General features: G+C 38.4%; 1 protein-coding gene across 3 annotated transcripts in view; it reads right to left on the minus strand.

The window, feature by feature from the left end:
• Window positions 1–17,881, minus strand: part of dnah3 (dynein axonemal heavy chain 3) — a 147,224-nt gene that overhangs the window by 2,624 nt on the left and 126,719 nt on the right. For all 3 annotated transcript variants that reach the window (XM_072268862.1, XM_072268863.1, XM_072268861.1), the window contains 7 exons: window positions 14,899–15,143; window positions 14,535–14,651; window positions 14,108–14,265; window positions 11,070–11,237; window positions 5,182–5,324; window positions 2,893–3,097; window positions 1,807–1,944 (listed from right to left, as the gene is read on the minus strand). In XM_072268862.1, coding sequence (XP_072124963.1) covers window positions 1,807–1,944; window positions 2,893–3,097; window positions 5,182–5,324; window positions 11,070–11,237; window positions 14,108–14,265; window positions 14,535–14,651; window positions 14,899–15,143 — 1,174 coding nt within the window. The remainder of the gene's footprint in view (window positions 1–1,806; window positions 1,945–2,892; window positions 3,098–5,181; window positions 5,325–11,069; window positions 11,238–14,107; window positions 14,266–14,534; window positions 14,652–14,898; window positions 15,144–17,881) is intronic.

Here is a 17,881-nt window from a genome sequence, read left to right on the forward strand (position 1 = left end):
ATCGTTTCCACGGATGCTGCCCGACCTGCTGAGTTCCTCAAGCGTGTTATGAGTGTTGCTTTGACCCCAGCATCTGCAGAGTATTTTGTGCTTAGAACATTTATAAAGACAGGTGTGTAAAAAGGGCCCGAAGGATCATTGGGGACCCAAGTCATCCCAACCACAATCTATTCCATCTGCTACCATCTGGGAAATGGTACCACAGCATAAAAGCCAGGACCAACAGGCTCCAGGACAGCTTCTTCCACCAGGCTATCAGACTGATGAACTCACACTGACTTGAGTGTACTCTATATTACATGACTGTTCTATTTATTATAAATTACTATGATTGCACATGGCACATTTAGGTGGAGACATAACATAAAAATTTTTACTCATAAGAAATAAAACCAATTCAATTCAATCCTCCAAACCTTCGCAGTTTTACAAGCTTCATTTGTTATCTTCAGTTGAAAATGTTGATTCTATTTATCTTTTCATTGATGCAGCCTGACTGGCTATGTATTTCTAGCATCTACAGTTTCTTTTATTTTCAGTGTAAAACTAAACCCTCACTTAAACCAGATTACAGGCCTAACATCAAACACAATTTGTTGCTGTTCTTCTGTAGAAATCGGTTATTTTTGATTAGTTAAATGTTTTAAAAGCGCTAATGAAGAGGATTGATGAGAGCAGGTCAATGAATGTTATCAGTATCGAATCATTAAAGGTACGGTGTGGTAATTTATTCAGGAAGATTAAGTTTCATTGGCTCCAGGGAGAAACAGCCAATTGGCTTGATGTAGGAAGTAAACAGTGATGGTGGAAGATTGTTTTTATGGACTGCAGGCCTCTGACTAATAGTGTGCCACAGGGACCAATGCTGAACTCATTATTATTGGTCACTTATATAAACAATTTGGATGAGAATGTATAAAGCACAGTTGGGAAGTCAGAAGATGATACTGTAGATAATCAAGAAGGTTATCAAAAACTACCAGCAGATCTTGATCAGCTAGGTAAGTGGGCTGAGGAAAGGCAAATGATGTTAAACTGGGGGAAGTCAAACCAGCATAGGACTTTTAATAGTGAACAGCAGGGGTCAGGGATTGTGTTGTAGGACAGATGAACCTAGCAGTAAAAGTATGTGGTCCCCCGAGGGTAGTGTCACAAGTAGTGTCAGGGTGGTTAAGCTGGCCTTCATTGAGCAGGATAATGAGCATAATAAGTTGGGATAGTAGAGTTGTAAAACCGTGGTGAGACTGCATCTGGAATAATGTGTACAATTTTGGTTCCTGTGTTATAAGAAAGAAAAGAGTATAAAGAAGATTTGCGAAAATACTACCAAGACTTGGGCTTGAGGTATAGGGAGAGGTTGAGCAGGCTAAGAGACTGAGGGCTGACATTTAGAGGTGTAGAAAATCATGAGGGACAGAGACACCAAGAAAGTACACAGCGTAAGGGAATCAAAAACAAGAGGGGACAGATTTTAGTTTTAAATGAAAACCCAGGAGCAACATCTTCACACTAGTGTGTTTAAGGAACAAGGAAGTGGTTAAGTGCAATAGTAATGTTTAAAAGACAATTTCGACAGCCTCGTGGATAGAAACTGTAAAGGAATGGGTGAAATGCAAGCAAATGGGAAGAGCTGAGATGGCACCTTGATTGGCAGGAATGAGTCAAGCCAAGGGGCCTATTTCCATGTTGTATTACTCTATGGAGATTCAAAATAGAAATGGATTACTCTATCAGACCTATACACAAAAACACTTGAAGAGGGAATGAGAAAAGGGGGGAACAAATAATTAACTTCAAATATCTTACCTCAAATTCAAATCCAATGTGGTCAATGGGTATGGTATATTTTCTTGCGTAATTTTGAGAGACACCAGTCAAAAAAGATTGAGTAAAGTAGAATCCAGATATCCAAAATACATTGGGAGCCCCTTTATTGATCCAATCCTATACACAAAAGATATTAAAAAAGAGAGCACTCAACAGTTACAGCAATGCCCTACTTCACGTCAAATAGCGTTTTGCTGCTCTAGATACAATGACACCATCAAACTCTGGCATCTTACATTTCACTAGCGCAGCACATTATGCATGAAAACAAATTCCTTTGGGGAAAAATGTTTAAACATAACACTAAGCAAGTTTCTTTTTCTTTAAAATAAGTGTACTCCAAAGCTAAAATAATAAGAGCTATTTATTAGCACAGGATATTTCAACAATGCTTGTTTAGGTCTCTGCTGATACTGTCACTATTTACAATCCAAGAATTTAAAATATGAATAGGTAAGAGTAAATAAGAATTTTAATTGCGCACCACAACCATCGTATTGAGATGCATTGCTATTTTCTTTTTTTTTGGCGTGTGCCTGCGTGCCTGCGAGTCTATGCGCCTGCGTGTGCGTCCGTGACGATGGATTTTTCATGGCTTTTTCCAAGGCGCAGAGTGAGACAGAGAGACTGTGTAGCGCGTCACTCCCCACACAGACATTTTTGCAGCATTTTCCCTTTGTTTTACGAGGTCGAGTTGTGGTCTTGACACTCAACCCAGCACGGATGGAAAGCGTACTCGGGGGCCGACCCGACCAGTTTCGAACGCGGGAACCTCCACTCCTGGGTCTGGCGCCGATGTCGTTGCGCCATCAGCCGGCCCGCATTGCTATTTTCTAATGGTTAATATGATTAAAGACAGCCTTGACAGACCATGTTAGACATTGGTTTTAAAGTAGAATGCTTCTTAACATTGCTAGCATTAGGATAGTTATTATTGCTAGTAAGGTCCTCTATTAATGCAAGATATTCTACAATATACTATATTCTATGTTTGTGTACACTATAATAATATTAAGCAATATAAATATTATTTGTATATTATATATCCAAATTAATATCAATTACCTGGAAAAACTGTAATCTTGAAAGAAGATCTACCACATAACTGCCCAGTGGTTTAAGAGACGGATAGGATTTTGCTGCCCACATGTTTGGAACTTTGCCTACCAGCATACTATCAAACACATTCTCCAGTTCAGAAGACATTACCACAAGTCCTTTGATAGCTTTACGTATATTTATAAGACTGCTACGTACAACTTTGGTGAGCCTGGAAGTATAAAAGTCAGATACTTTAAAACTAAAAACTAGTATTTAATGCAAAATTGAGTATTTTTTAGCATTACTGATGAGACATAATGGTGAAATATTTAAGAGGAGTCTGAGGGGAAGCTTCTTCACTCAGTCTGAAAGTGTGGAGCAAGCTGCCAGCAGAAGTGGTGGATGCAGATTGAATTTAACCATTTAAGAAACATTTCGATAAGAGCATAGATGCAAGGGGTGTGGAGGGCAATAGTCCAGGTGTGGGTCAATGAGACTAGGCACAATAATAGTTTGGTACGGATCGGATGAGGCAAAAGGCCTGTTTCTTTGCTATAGTACCTTATGACTCTGACATCTTGCCAACACAGAGTGCAAATGGGCCATTCAGCTTGTTCATTAAGATCAAGGCTGGTGATGATTATGACCTGAAATCTGCAGTATTTATTCTTCACCACCTTGCTTATTTAGAATCAACCTGTCACTATCTAACAAATATTGAAAGACTCTGCTTCTATCACTTTGAAAATGAGTTGTAAAAGCTGATAGTCCACAAAGAAAAAAAATTCCCTCATCTGTCTGAAATGGGTGATTCTTTATTTCTAAACATTGACCTTTACTTCTAAATTATCTCTAGCATATCCATTCTTTTAAGACAACCTGCCCATTACAGATATATTTAGTTAATCGTCCAACTAAACTTCTTCCTTCAAGAAACACGATATACTTTACTCGTGATAAGTCTCCTTCATGCCCTAATTAGCTGCTGCACCTGTAATTTGGTTTTTTGTAAATCACGTAAAACAGTTTGATCCCTCAGCACTTAGATCACATTGCTTTTGCTCCAAAATGGCACTTTCACATTTTCAGTTCAGTTCAGTTCAGTTTTCGTGTATTGTCATTTAGAAATGCATGCATTAAAAAAATTATACAACGTTCCTCCACAATGATATCACAAGAAAACACAGGACAAACCAAGGTTAAAACTGACAAAACCACATAATTATAACATATAGTTACAACACTGCAAAGCAATACCATAATCTGATAAAGAGCAGACCACGGGCACAGTAAAAAAAAGTCTCAAAGCCTCGAAAGACTCGTCATCCCACGCAGGCGGCAGAAGGGAGGAACTCTCCCCACCATGAACCTCCAAGCGCCGCCAACTCGCCGATGCAGCACCACTGGAAGCACCCGACTACAGCGGACTCTGAGTCCATCCGAAAACTTTGGGCCTCCAACGAGCCCCTCTGACACAGCCTCTCTGAGCACCATCTCCTGCCGAGCGCTTCGACCCTGCCCTAGCTGCCGAGCAACAAGCAACGCCGAGGACTCAGGGCCTTCTCCTCCAGAGATGCTGGACCACACTGTAGCAGCAGCAGCAAAGCAGGCATTTCAGAAGTTTCACCAGATGTTCCTCTGTGCTCTCACGTCCGTCTCCATCAAATCAGGATTGCGCACGGCACCGTACTTGACAAATAACAGACATCACCACCGGAGTGGCCACTGCGAGCTGTGTCGCGCCATCTTCCCTCGAAAAGTATTTTCATACTTTATACGCTACCAGATATTACCCTTTCATTCAAACTATATGTAATCCCTCTAGAAATCTTTCTCTATAAAGAGACACAAGAAACTGAAGGCGCTGGAACCTGGAGTAAAAGCAAACCAATGGAAAAACATAATGTGTCACGAGCATCTGTGGAAGCAAAGGGATGGTCGATATTTGAGATCTAAAGTGGAGGCTGAAAAATCACTGGCAGCTAGAAGGCACTTGTGTCTATTTCTGTTTATCAGCAACTAAAATCATAGATGGCTTTCTGCTGCCATTGATGGGTGGTTTTAGAATCATAAAATTTCCCAAACCATAAACTGCTTTATGGCAGCGATTGTATATTGAAACACTTGCTCACACTTGGTCTAGATTGAAGTATAAAGTAGAACTTGTTCATTTTTTCCACAGTTCTTCCCTTGAAATTATTTAACCTTGTACCCAAAAACAACGTTTATTTAGTTTACGCAGCTTTTGCTCTCAAATAGAACTTCTCTTTTCGAATGTGATATTTTTGTAAATAAATCATTTTCATTACATACCTGTTGAACCTGATAAGTTCTTGTCTGAGTACTGTATTCATGGACTCATTATACACCACTGGATACTTTGCCATCACAACTTCCAAATCAAAATCATTAGGAAGTTTAGATAAAATGTCTGCAGCGAGGTCTTCAACAACTTCCTGAAATTATAGTAAAGATCCATTTAAAGATTTTCTTATACCTCAGTTTAACTACAGAAGATGCTACAGTGTTGTAGCAGTTTTGTTTCAATTCTTAATTTTGTTAATTATTAAGGAAATTTTTCCAAACTATTTCTTTAAAAATTCCTTATTTGCTGCTAAAGACAAGCCAGAGCATCACAGTTATTCCATTGTCAATACAAATTACAATATTAACTCTTAAGAAATCAAAAAAACTATGAAAGAAATGTATGTAAGTGCCTTTCTTGACTAAGGAATATTCAATACTATGCTGTATTAACTAGGTGTAACTTGAAATACTGGAGGTATTGGAAATCCGAAATAAAAACAGAAAATGCTCTAAACACTCAGTAGGTCAGGCAAAGAGTCGACATTTCTGATCCATGACGTTCCGACAAAACTTGGATATATTAGAAGTAAAACCAGCAGGTAAACCTTCTATCAGAACAAATATTCAGAATTGTACCTGCCAGTGGAAGGTTCAATGACTTTGATGAATGGGCAGCAGAAGAAATACCAAACTTCCAGCGAATAGAAATGCTTGAAAATTCCTCTTTGCTGGGTCTGTATCAGTATGATGAAATGCACTCAATTTGCCTGGCTGCGTTTAGCTCCAACAACACTCATGTTGTCCTAGATACCATCTAGGACAACTTTGCCCCATTGATTGTTGCCCCAGATGACACTCCAAATAATTCACTTTCAGTACCATAACTACTGCATGCACTATTAGCAAAACATATCAGCCTTTTTAAAGTTAAAACCTTTTCAAATGGTAACCTCCACTACCTTGAAACACAAGACTGTGAATGTTTGGAATGCCATCAGCTGAAATTCTCCACCTTCCTAAGTCACACACAACTGTACTGGGAATATATTGCCATTACTGCATCTAAACTGAGCACCTCTCAACCCATCTGCTTCATCATAAGACAACACTGCTCAAGAAGCCAGCTCTCTACCATCTTCTCATGGACAAATAGGAATGAGCAATAGTTGCTGACTTTCCCTTGACACCCACATCCTGTAAATGTACCTCTAACTAAAATTCCAACACTTAAGGGAATTGGGAAGTCCAGAACAAAGGATTATTCTTAGATTAAATCCAAGAGGTTATGTACAGAGTCCCAGGGAACAGAAATTGTGGAATTCAATTTCAGGAGTCGGGATTTAGATGATAAGATATAGAAACAGTATTAGGCCATTTGCCCCATCGAATCTACTCCGCCATTTCATCATCACGGAGCCATATCCCTCTCATCTGCCTATATCTTCCTATATCACTTAATGCCATGACTAATCAAGAATCTATCAATCTCTGCCTTAAATATGTCCAATGACCTAGTCTCTAAAGCCACCTGTGACAATAAATTCCACAGATTTACCACACTCTGGGTAAAGAAGTTCCTCTTCATCTCCAGATTGAATAGACATCCCACTATTCTGAGGCTGCATCCTCTGACCTTAGACTCCCTCACCATAGGAAACATCCTCTCCACATTCTCTCTATCGAGCCCTTTCAACATTCTATCAGTTTTAATGAGATCCCCCCTCATTCTTCTGAATTCCAGTGGGTACAGGCCCTAAAGCCTTCAAAAGCTCCTCCTATGATAATGTTTTCTATCCTAGAATCATTTTTGTGAACCTCATTTGAATTCTCTCCAATGTCAGCACATCTTTTCTAACATAATGGGGTCTAAAACTGCTCACAATATTCCAAGGGAGGTCTCAACAGTGCCTTAATAAAGCCTCAACATTATATTCTTGCTTTTGTGTTCTACTGCTCTCGAAATGAAAGCTAACATTGCACTTGCCTTCCTCACTTCCTTTAGGGAACCCTGCACGCAGACTCCCAAGTGCCTTTGCAACTCAGATTTTAGAGTTTTCTCTCCACTTAGAAAGGGATCCATCACCCAAATTACTGACAAATAACATAAAAAGACCCCTGTGGAACACCACTAGGCACCGGCAGACAACTGGAAAAGGCTCAATTTATTCCCACTCTTTGCCTCCTGCCAATCAGCCACTAGTTTTTCCATGTATGGCACCTTGTCAAAAGCCTTCTGAAAATTCAAGTACACAACATCCACCAATTCTCATTTCTCTATCCTGCTTGTTATTTCTTCAAAGAATTCCAACAGATTTGTCAAGCAAGATTTTCCCATAAGGAAGCCATGCTAAGGCCAATTTTGCCATGCACCCCAAAACCACATCCTTAACAATCGACTCCAACACCTTCCCAACCACTGGTGTCAGACTAACTGGCCTATATTTTCCTTTCTTCTGCCTCCCTCCTTTCTTGAAGAGTGGAGTGACATCTGCAATTTTCCAGTCCTCCAGAAAGATGCCAGAATCCATTGATTCTTGAAAGATAATTACTAATGCCTTACAATCTCTTCAGCCACCTCTTTCGGAATCCTGGAGTATAGTCCATCTGGTCCAGGTGACTTATCTACCTTCAGACCTTTCAGTTTCTCAAGCACCTTCTCCCTAGTTATGGCAACTTCACTCACTTCTGCCCCCTGACACTGCCAGTGTCTTCCACAGTGAAGACTGATGCAAAATACTTATTTAGTTCATCCGCCATTTCATTGTCCATCATCACTACCTCTTCAGCATCATTTTACAAGGGTCTGATATTCACTCTCAGTTTAATATTATTGGCTAGCTTACTTCATATTCCATCTTTACCTTCTTAAAGGCTTTTAATTGCCTTCTGTTGGTACTTGAAAGCTTCCCAATCCTCTAACTTCCCACTAAGTTTTGCCTTACTATATAACCTCTTTTTGGCTTTGACTTCTCTTGTTAGCCATGGTTGTGCCATCTTTCCTTTAGAATACTTCTTCTTCTTTAGTTTGTACATATACTGTGCCTTTCGAATTGCTTCCAGAAATTCCAGTCAGCCCTACTAGTGTTTCCTTGGTCCTCTCTCGTGCCTCTGTAATTCCCTTTACTCCATTATAATACTGATACATCTGAGTTTAGCTTTTCCCTCTTTAATTGCAAGATGAATTCAACCATATTATGATCACTGGCCCCTAAGGGTTCCTTTACCTTAAGCTCTCAATACCCAATCCTGATTGCTGATGCCCAAGTGGGCTCCACCATGAGCTGCTCTAAAAAGCCACATCATAGGCATTCTACACATTCCCCCCTTGGGATCCAGCACCAACCTGATCCTCCCAATCAATCTGCATAATCGAAATCCCCCATGACTATCATAACATCGCCCTTTTGATGTGCATTATCTATCTACCATTGTAATTTGCAGACCATGTCTGCAACCATTCAGAGGTCTGTATACAACTCCCATCAGGGCCTTTTTACCCTTGCAGTTTCCTCACTTTACCCGTGACAATTCTTTTCTTTCTTTCCCAATATTTTTTATTGATTTCTATATAGAAGAATACAGAGTCCAAGAGAATACATATTATAAAACAAAAGAAAAAAAAATACCAGATACAGTATATTGGATCACATTAATGAACCCACTCTATATTCATATAGATTAGATTAATTCATATATTAGAATATAAACAATTTTATTAAAAAAAGATCTACACCCACTACCAAAGTTGAAGCTGTTTGGGGGAAAAAAAAGAAAAAACACTTATCAGATAATAAAATATGCTATTAACCAACTTCTGTACTTTAACAAGAAGTCAAAGATTATGAAAATAATTTAAAAACGGCCCCCACAAATTTTGAAAATCTTGGTTAGATTCAGAAATTGAACAACGAATCTTTTCTAAATTTAGGCATGCCATAACATCCCGTAACCAGTGAGCATGATGAGGCGGAACAGCATCCTTCCAATTAAACAAAATTGCCCTTCTAGCCATAAGAGAGATAAAAGCTAGAATGTACAGATCAGATGTCTTCAAGATGATATCTTTCCTTCCAACAATACCAAATAGGGCAGTCAAAGGATTAGGCTTAAAATTTACTTTAAAAAGTACAGAAGTAGTTTGGAATATTTCCTTCCAATATTTTCCAAGACTTGGGCACGTCCAAAACATGAATAAATGAAGCTTCTCCATTGTTACACCTATCACAGTAGGGAGATATATCCATATAAAAACGAGATAACTTATCCTTGGTCATATAAGCCCTATGAACCACTTTAATTTGTAGGAGGGAATGATGAGCACATAACGATGAAGTATTAACCAATTTAAAAATCTCGTTCCAAGTTTCTTCAGAAATTGAGGTCTGTAAATCTTGTTCCCAAAGATTTTTGATTTTGTCTAAAGGATCATTTCTCATTCCCAACAACATATCATAAACCCCACAACAATTCTACACCTTCTGATCCTATGTCACCTCTTTCTAATGATTTGATTTCAATTTTTATCAACAGAGCCACTCCACCTCCTCTGCCTACCTGCCTGTCCCTTCAATACAATGTGTATCCTTGGACGTTAAGTTCCCAGCTATAATCTGAGTTTTCAACTATGTTAACCTTTACGATCAGATTGTACATAAGTGCTTTCTCACATAAAAGGTAAATGCTATGCAAACTGGCTTATCTAATGAAGTGTTTCTATGTTGTAACTTGTGTGTTAGACACATTGACTAGATTCACACTGATCATACTGTCCTCTACTGCACTATGGTTAATCGGCATTAATTATTGAGAAATCACTTTAAGATTTTTTTTGCATTTTTCCCTATCATGAATACCAGCTATTTCTACACACTCATGATGACAGTCATCTGGTAACACTTTTACCTCTGAGTCAGTTAGAGGGTTCAAGTCCCAAGGAGAGAAAAACAACTTAAAGTTCCACTTTAGTGGAAAAATGCCAGTATAACAGAATACTCTCCACTTGACTTGATGAATGTGGGTCCAACAAAAGAAAAAGATTGAGTGACACTCCAGTGCAGTACCATGGGAGTGTTTCACTGTCAAGAGGTATCATCTTTTAGAGGAGACGTAAACTAAAATCCTTTCTTTTCTTTCAGGTATATCTTAAAAATGCCCTTTACTATTTAGAAGAACAGAGTGTTGTTAGTAATTGTTTTTCAAAATTATGAATTTCATATCATATAAGCCAGTGACAATAACTTTGATTATTCCTCAACCTACATCACTAACAGAGAAAATTTGATCATTTTCAGGCTGCTGCCTGTGGGATATTGTAGATTAGCAGACACATTTCTTCAATTTCAATGGTAACTACAATTTAAAATATTTCATTAGCTGTAAAATAGCTTTGTGACATCACAAAGTTGTAAAAGGTACATTATAAAGGCAATGATTACGAATGGGCTGCCACAGCAAATCTTGAAGAAAAACTACACAACAAAAGCAGAGAATGCTGGAAACACAGTACCTGTGGATAGAAAAATAGTGCTGAAGATCCTTCAGATATCAATACAAAATGGCTTTTAAAAATGTGAAATATCTTAAACTCTTTACAGTGTCCATTTCCAAATAATTAGTTAGCAAATGTATTTTAATAATAAATTCATTACTATACACGAGAAAATCTGCAGATGTTGAAAATCAAAATCAATACACACAATATTTTGGAGGAACTCAGCTGATGCTGCCTGGCCTGCTGAGTTCCTCTAGTGATTTGTGTGTGTTAATTAGTTACTGTTACATTTTAGCTAAAGAAGGCAAAGTTGCAACATGTAAAATATGATGTAGTTATGCACTTAACTAAACACATCAAATTTTTCTATATAATCATCATCCTTCCCATTTTTTCAACTTACTTGAGGAGATTTACCACCACCTCCAGACTGCCTAGGAAGAGTCAGTAGCACCCCAACAAAGAGCTGATTTGTCTCCTGGTTATCTTTGGTTATATCAGCATTTTCATGAAGTCCAAAGACCTCTGGATGAGCCACTGCTGGTAGTTTCCGCAGATAATCTATATAAGACTAAATATCAAGATAAAATACATAATACATTCAAGTAGAAATACATGATAACATTTTAAAAATTGATTAAAATAATTAATTCTACTAAGTACAGAATATGCAACTGAAACAACTTTTTGAATTTTCAGATGATGCCTATGATGGGATTAAGATAAATCAGGAGAAATATTATATTCAATAGAAGTAAAACTAGGCATTGAGGGGTTTGTTATTTTTGATGAGGATTAGATACAATATATCCTGGGCTATTAAAAGAAGTGGCTCTCAAAGTCCAACCCCATGTCCCCATCGTCAGAGGTGGAAACGGGTAAGGCCAGCCAAGAGAGCTCTGGTGAAGCTGAATAGGCCAATCCCTCTGTATCATCAATGCAATGGACTCAAGAAGCACTGACGAACTCCAGCCATACCATTGACTTCACAGGACAGTGGAGATGGGAGGTCATCGATGGACTATCCAAGGGCCCAAATAAGTATTAAGAGAAGCAAAGGTGGAAATGAGTTGATTATGGGAAGGTCATGTCTGACTAGCTTGATTGAACACTTTGAGGGGGTGACAAAGAAGGTTAATGAGGGCAGTGTGTTTGTCGTTGTCTGAAAGAATTACAGCATAGCCTTTGACAAGGTTCCATATGTAAGCATGGCAAAATGGATCCACAATCACTCCAGGGAGAAAGCAAAGAATAATGGTTGATAGGTGATTCTGTGGTCAATACTTGGTCCCTTGTTTTTTCTAAGATATATATTTTATAGTTTAATGATTTGAACCTAAATTTAGAGGATACGATAAAGGAGTTTCCAGATGAAACAACATGTGGGGGAAAGTTTTGAACTGCAGGAAGATGTTGAAGGTCTGGTCGTTTAGGCAGAAAAATGGCAAATGGAATTTATGGTAGAGAATTGTCAGATAATATATGTGTGGATGTGCAGCCTGAGCCAGGAAATACATGATGAATGGGAGGATATTCAGTGTTGTGGAGGAACAGCTAGATCTTTAGAGGGATGTGAAAAGATCTATAACGGTGGCAAGACAGGTTGATTAAATAAGTGTACTGGATGTTTCATTTACTATCCAAGGAAACTGAATGCAACACTTGCTAAATCACAGTTTGAATACTGCACACATCTCTGCTCACCACACTTCAGGAAAGATGTGAATGCACAGGAGAGGGTGTAGAGGTTATGAAAATGTTGCTCAACTGGAAACTTATCTATGAGGAGAGTTCCAACATGCTCGGATTGTTTTCTTTGAATAGAGGCAGCTGAGATTTAATTAAATTACATGAACTTATGAGGAACATAACAAATAGTCTTGGAGTATGAGTTTCTGCGGAATGCAGAGATAAAAGAAGCTGTCTATTTTTATCATCCGTAACCTTACCACCAGAAGTATATTCACCTTTAAGGATCAGGCTGGTTTTTATTAACTGGCGAGGACCCAATGGGCTGAAGGGCTTCCTTCTATATCATAAATATTCTATGATTTTATGATAAACACCATGGATAATGCCTGTCAGTGAAGCATTTATTTTAAAAACATAGATCTCTCTTAGTAAGTTTTGATTGTCAATCTATTTATGAAGTATAAAATCAACTTATAAATTAAAAAATCAGAAATATATGGAATAAGGACACTATATTTTTATGGTGTATCATCTTTCTCTTTTAATTATCTATTTTAGTTGTAAATTCACGTGACCATATTGGTTTCCTTGCACATCTCAAACACGTCCCAGTAGATGAAATGGCCTCTGTAAATGGCCTGTGGTGTAGATAGATAGCAGGAGAATTAGGGAGAAGTGAGAGACAAGGGTTTACAGATAAGTAAGTTGGAAAAACTCAGAGCTGCCATAGATGCAAGGGACCATGTGGCCTCCTCCCAGGTCATGAGAAAATAGGAGGTATGAAAAAAGCAAGATCCATAACTTTTATCAGAAGCAAAACTTTTTACCTCAGTGCAACTAAAATCAGAACAGAGTGTCTCTCAAAGTCTGCACTTTTCTCTTTTGCTTATTTTTCCCCCAAAACTGCCCATTTTATTGTATACTTGGTAACTATATGTGCTGTGTGCCAGTATGTACTGTGTTTTGCAGCTTGGCCCCGGAGGGACTTCGTTTTGTTTAGCTGTATACCTGCGTATGGTTGAATAACAGTAAAACTTGAACTTGGTACCCAATGCACTCGGTCAACTTGGTAACCTAGCCTTTGGTCAAAATAATAATTGTGCACTGTATCTCTGAAGTTTCTTTATAAACTAATCTCCCAGGGAAAGAAGGTATTAGCTAAAGGCTGCCCTAACTAAGTGCGTCAGCAGCTGTGCATTAGCCTCTTCTGGGAACTGTCACACTTTGTTGACTCTGAAATCCGTCAGGCTGCAGCTACAACTATAAATATAAGACATAGGAGCAGAATTAGGCTATTCAGCCCATCGAGTCTGTTCTGCTGTTTCATCATGGCTGATTTGTTATCCCTCTCAATCCCATTCTCATGCCTTCTCGCTGTAACCTTTGATGCCCTTACTAATCAAGAACATATCAATTTCCGCTTTAAATAGACCCAATGACTTGGCCTTCACAGATTCACCATCCTCTGATTAAAGAAATTCCTCCTCACTTCTGTTGGAAAGAGATGACATTGTATTGTTTATATAGTCCTTTTAACAAAAAAAATACTTGGTAATGCTTCACGTGAACAAAAATAATCACATATTGTCTACTTCACATACTCTTCAAAGGAATGCAGAAGTAATTTGATATTATAAAACTATGACAGTTGACTAAGAAAAAGTCAGAAAACTTTCTCAAGGCTTTAACTCAAATTTGGGTTTATTAAATTAAGATGTTCTTACCTACTAATTTTACTTGTTATCTTACCTGACATGGACCATGTGATGGGACGAAATAATCATTGCCAGGTGCAAGCTTATAATGGTGCTGGGTTATTAATTCTTCATTGTATACAATGGATAGAAGAGATAAAAGCAGCCGCCTGTCTTTGTCATCTGTAACTCTGCCACCATAATTACATTCACCTTTAAGGATTGAGAAAGACCAAACTTTGATTCAATTTGGAAACTGGGATTAACGCCATAACCAAACGTTCCATTAAAATGATGATGCCGATGCTTAATGTCAATGAAGAAAATAATTATCAATGTTCAAAATTCAAAGTAAATTTATATCAAAGTACATATCGGTCACCATATACAACCCTGAGATTCATACATTTTTTCTTGTGGGCATTCACAGTAAATACAAGAAACACAACACATTCAAGGACTGAACCCAATAGGTCACTTGCCTGTTAAATACGTTAGAGCTTCTAGTGGTACCTCTTCATATTCATTCAGAAACATCTGGATCTGTCTCATGCTTATTCGCAGATCAGACTCATTAAATTCATAAGGAATATTCCAGCCTATAAAATACATAGCAAGCAGCACAAGGTAATAATGAAGTACACTCTAACCACTTAGTTATTATCATAAACAGCAAATGTGTTATTTTTAATTTGAAAGTTATATGTAAAGTTAACTATTTGGCACCTAGAAAATAATAAATAAAACAATCACATGGGGTAAGTTACTTGTCACAAGTGTTTTAAAACTGTGAAGCAATTAGCCCTTAAATGGTTTTAAACCATTTCTCTAATGTTGAATACTCACCCAAAGGACCAAAGTTCCTTCTCTCTTGCACTAAAGCATGAAAAAAGCAAAGACCAAACAGGAGCTTTTGCCAGATTTCAGGTTTGTTACAGCTGGAGAAGAAGACAGTATCTGAGATCGGGTCATTGAGATAAGAACGCATCATATTTGCCCTGAGGCCCTTGGGTGGTTCATTTGTCATCTTCACCCCATTCTGAAGAATGCTGACAGGAAACTTGTCCGATGGGTAGCTGGTCAGCCACAACCTGAAATTATAAATCGGCTTAGTTGGCACAATCAGGAATCTGAAAATGCTTTGGATATAATTCACATGTTAAAAACATCTGCATTGTATCTTTTGCATCCAGATTTCCAAAACATCCGGGAAGATAGATAGATGGATATTTTATCGATCCCAAAGGAAATTACAGTGTCACAGTAGCATTACAAGTGCACAGATACACAAATATTAGAAGAGATGTAAGAAAGCATAAAAATAAGTTTCTTTAAAAATAACATGTACAAGATTTACAAGTCAAAGATTACAAGATCACTGCCCCGGCTATAGGCTGACTCATTATAGAGCCTAATGGCCACGGGTAAGAACGACCTCATATAGTGCTCTTTGGAACAGTGCAGTTGTCTTAGTCTATGACTAAAAGCGCTCCTCTGTTCAGCCTAGGAGGCATGCAGAGGGTGAGAAACATTATCCAGAATTGCCAGGATTTTCTGGAGGGTCCTTTGTTCTACCACAACCTCCAGTGTGTCCAGTTTGATTCCTATAACAGAGCCAGCCTTTCTAATCAGTTTATTGAGCCTGTTGGCATCTCCCATGTAGATGTCATTGCCCCAGCACACCACCGCGTAGAAGATTGTACTGGTGACAACAGACTGGTAGAACATGTGAGGGAGAGGCCTGCATACTCCAAAGGACCTCAGTCTCCTCAGAAGTAGAGGTGACTCTGGCCCTTATTGCACACAGCCTCTACGTTGGTGCCTCACTCAAGCAGACCTAATGTTATAAGGTAAAGTTTGCAGCACTGCAATTAACAGTGGACACACTTATATGAATGTGAGTGAACCATTTATACTTTCAGACTAGTTTAGCTGTTTAGTTAACTTATGGTTGTTCTGTGCATATTCTATGAAAATATAACACAGGTATGTTTAAGATGTGTTCCTAATTCATCCATTCCAACTAAAGAAACTATATTATTTATGCATGCGTTTCAGGAAGAATTGCATTAATGCTTCCTTGGATCTAAAAGATTGAAGAAATAGATTATGGTAAGGTGACATGAGGCCCTGTCATTGATAGTACAGAGAAGAATAAATATGACAAGTTCTTATGTGTGTAGCTTCTGTTCCCACCATCCTCCCCACATTAGTAATTTAAAATCTTCTTACATGTTGTGCTTTAATAAGACCATAAGAATTAGGCCATTTGGCCCATCAAGTCTGCTCTGCTATTTCATCATGGCTGATCCAATTTTGCTCTCAGCCCCAATCTCCTGCCTTCTCCCCATATCCCTTCATCCACTGACCAATCAAGAATCTATCAACCTCTTTCTTATATATAAAAAGTCTTGGCCTCCACAGCTGCCTGTGCTAAAGAATTCCACAGATTCACCACTCTCTGGCAAAAGAAATTCATCCTTATCTCTCTTCTGAAAGGACACTCCTCCATTCTGAGGCTGTGTCCTCTGGTCTTAGAATCTCCCACCATAGGAAACATCATCTCCACATCCAATCTATCAAGGCCTTTCACCATCTGATAGGTTTCAATGAGGTCACCCATCAGTCTTCAAGTGAATACAGGCCCAGAGCCATCAATACTCTTCATATGACAAACCATTCAATCCTGGAATCATTTTTGTGAACTTCCTTTGAACCCTCTCCAGTTTCCTTTCTAAGCTAAGGGGCCCAAAACTGCTCACATTACTCCAAATGAGGCCTCACCAGTGCTTTATAAAGTCTCAACATAACATACTTGTTTTTATATTCTAGTCTTCTTGAAATGAATGCTAACATTGTATTTGCCTTCCTCACCACAGACTCAACCTGCAAATTAACCTTTAGAGAATCTTGCACAAGGACACTCCTAAGCTGCAAATTACAAATAATTTTTGTATTTTCTTTCCATTTAGAATATAGTTGATCCTTTCATTTCTTCTACCAAAGTGCATGACCATACACTTCCTGACACTATTCCATCTGTCGTTACTTTACCCATTCTCCTAATCTGTCTAAGACCTTCCATAGCTTCTCTACTTCCTTCAAATTACCTGCCCCTCCACCTATCTACATATCATCTGCAAACTTTGCAACAAAGTCATCAATACCATCATCCAAGCCATTGACATATAATGTAAAAAGAATAAATCCCAACACAGACCCCTGCAGAACACCACTAGTCACCGGGAGCCAGCCAGAAAAGGTTATCTTTATTCCCACTCTTTGCCTCCGGCTTTATCCATGCTAGAATCTTTCCTGTAATACCATGGGCTCGTAGCTTGTTAAGTAGACTCATGTGTGACCCCTTGTCAAACGCCTCTGAAAATCCAAATACACAACATCAACCAATGTTTCTATCCTGATTGTTATTTCTTCAAAGAATTCCAACAGATTTGTCAGGCAAGATATTCCTTTGAGGAAACCATGCTGACTACGGGCTATTTTATCAGGTGCCTCCGAGTATCCTTAGACAATCGACTCCAACATCTTCCCAACACTGAGGTCAAACTAACTGGCCTATAGTTTCTTTTCTTCTGATTCTCTCCTTCTTGAAGAGTGGAGTGGTATCTGCATTTTTCCAGTCTTCTGGAATCATAACAGAATCTAGTGATTCTTGAAAAATCATTACTAATGCCTCAACAATCTCTTCAGCTATCTGCAATTTTCTTAAAAAAATGACCCAGTTCATGATTTTTTTCCTCAAATTTTTTCACATACAATTTTTGTTTGTAAACTTTGATTGATTGACAAAAAATCTGTACACCATTTC

Source organism: Mobula birostris, chromosome 9, assembly GCF_030028105.1.
Source record: "Mobula birostris isolate sMobBir1 chromosome 9, sMobBir1.hap1, whole genome shotgun sequence".
Classification (NCBI taxonomy): Eukaryota; Metazoa; Chordata; class Chondrichthyes; order Myliobatiformes; family Myliobatidae; genus Mobula; species Mobula birostris.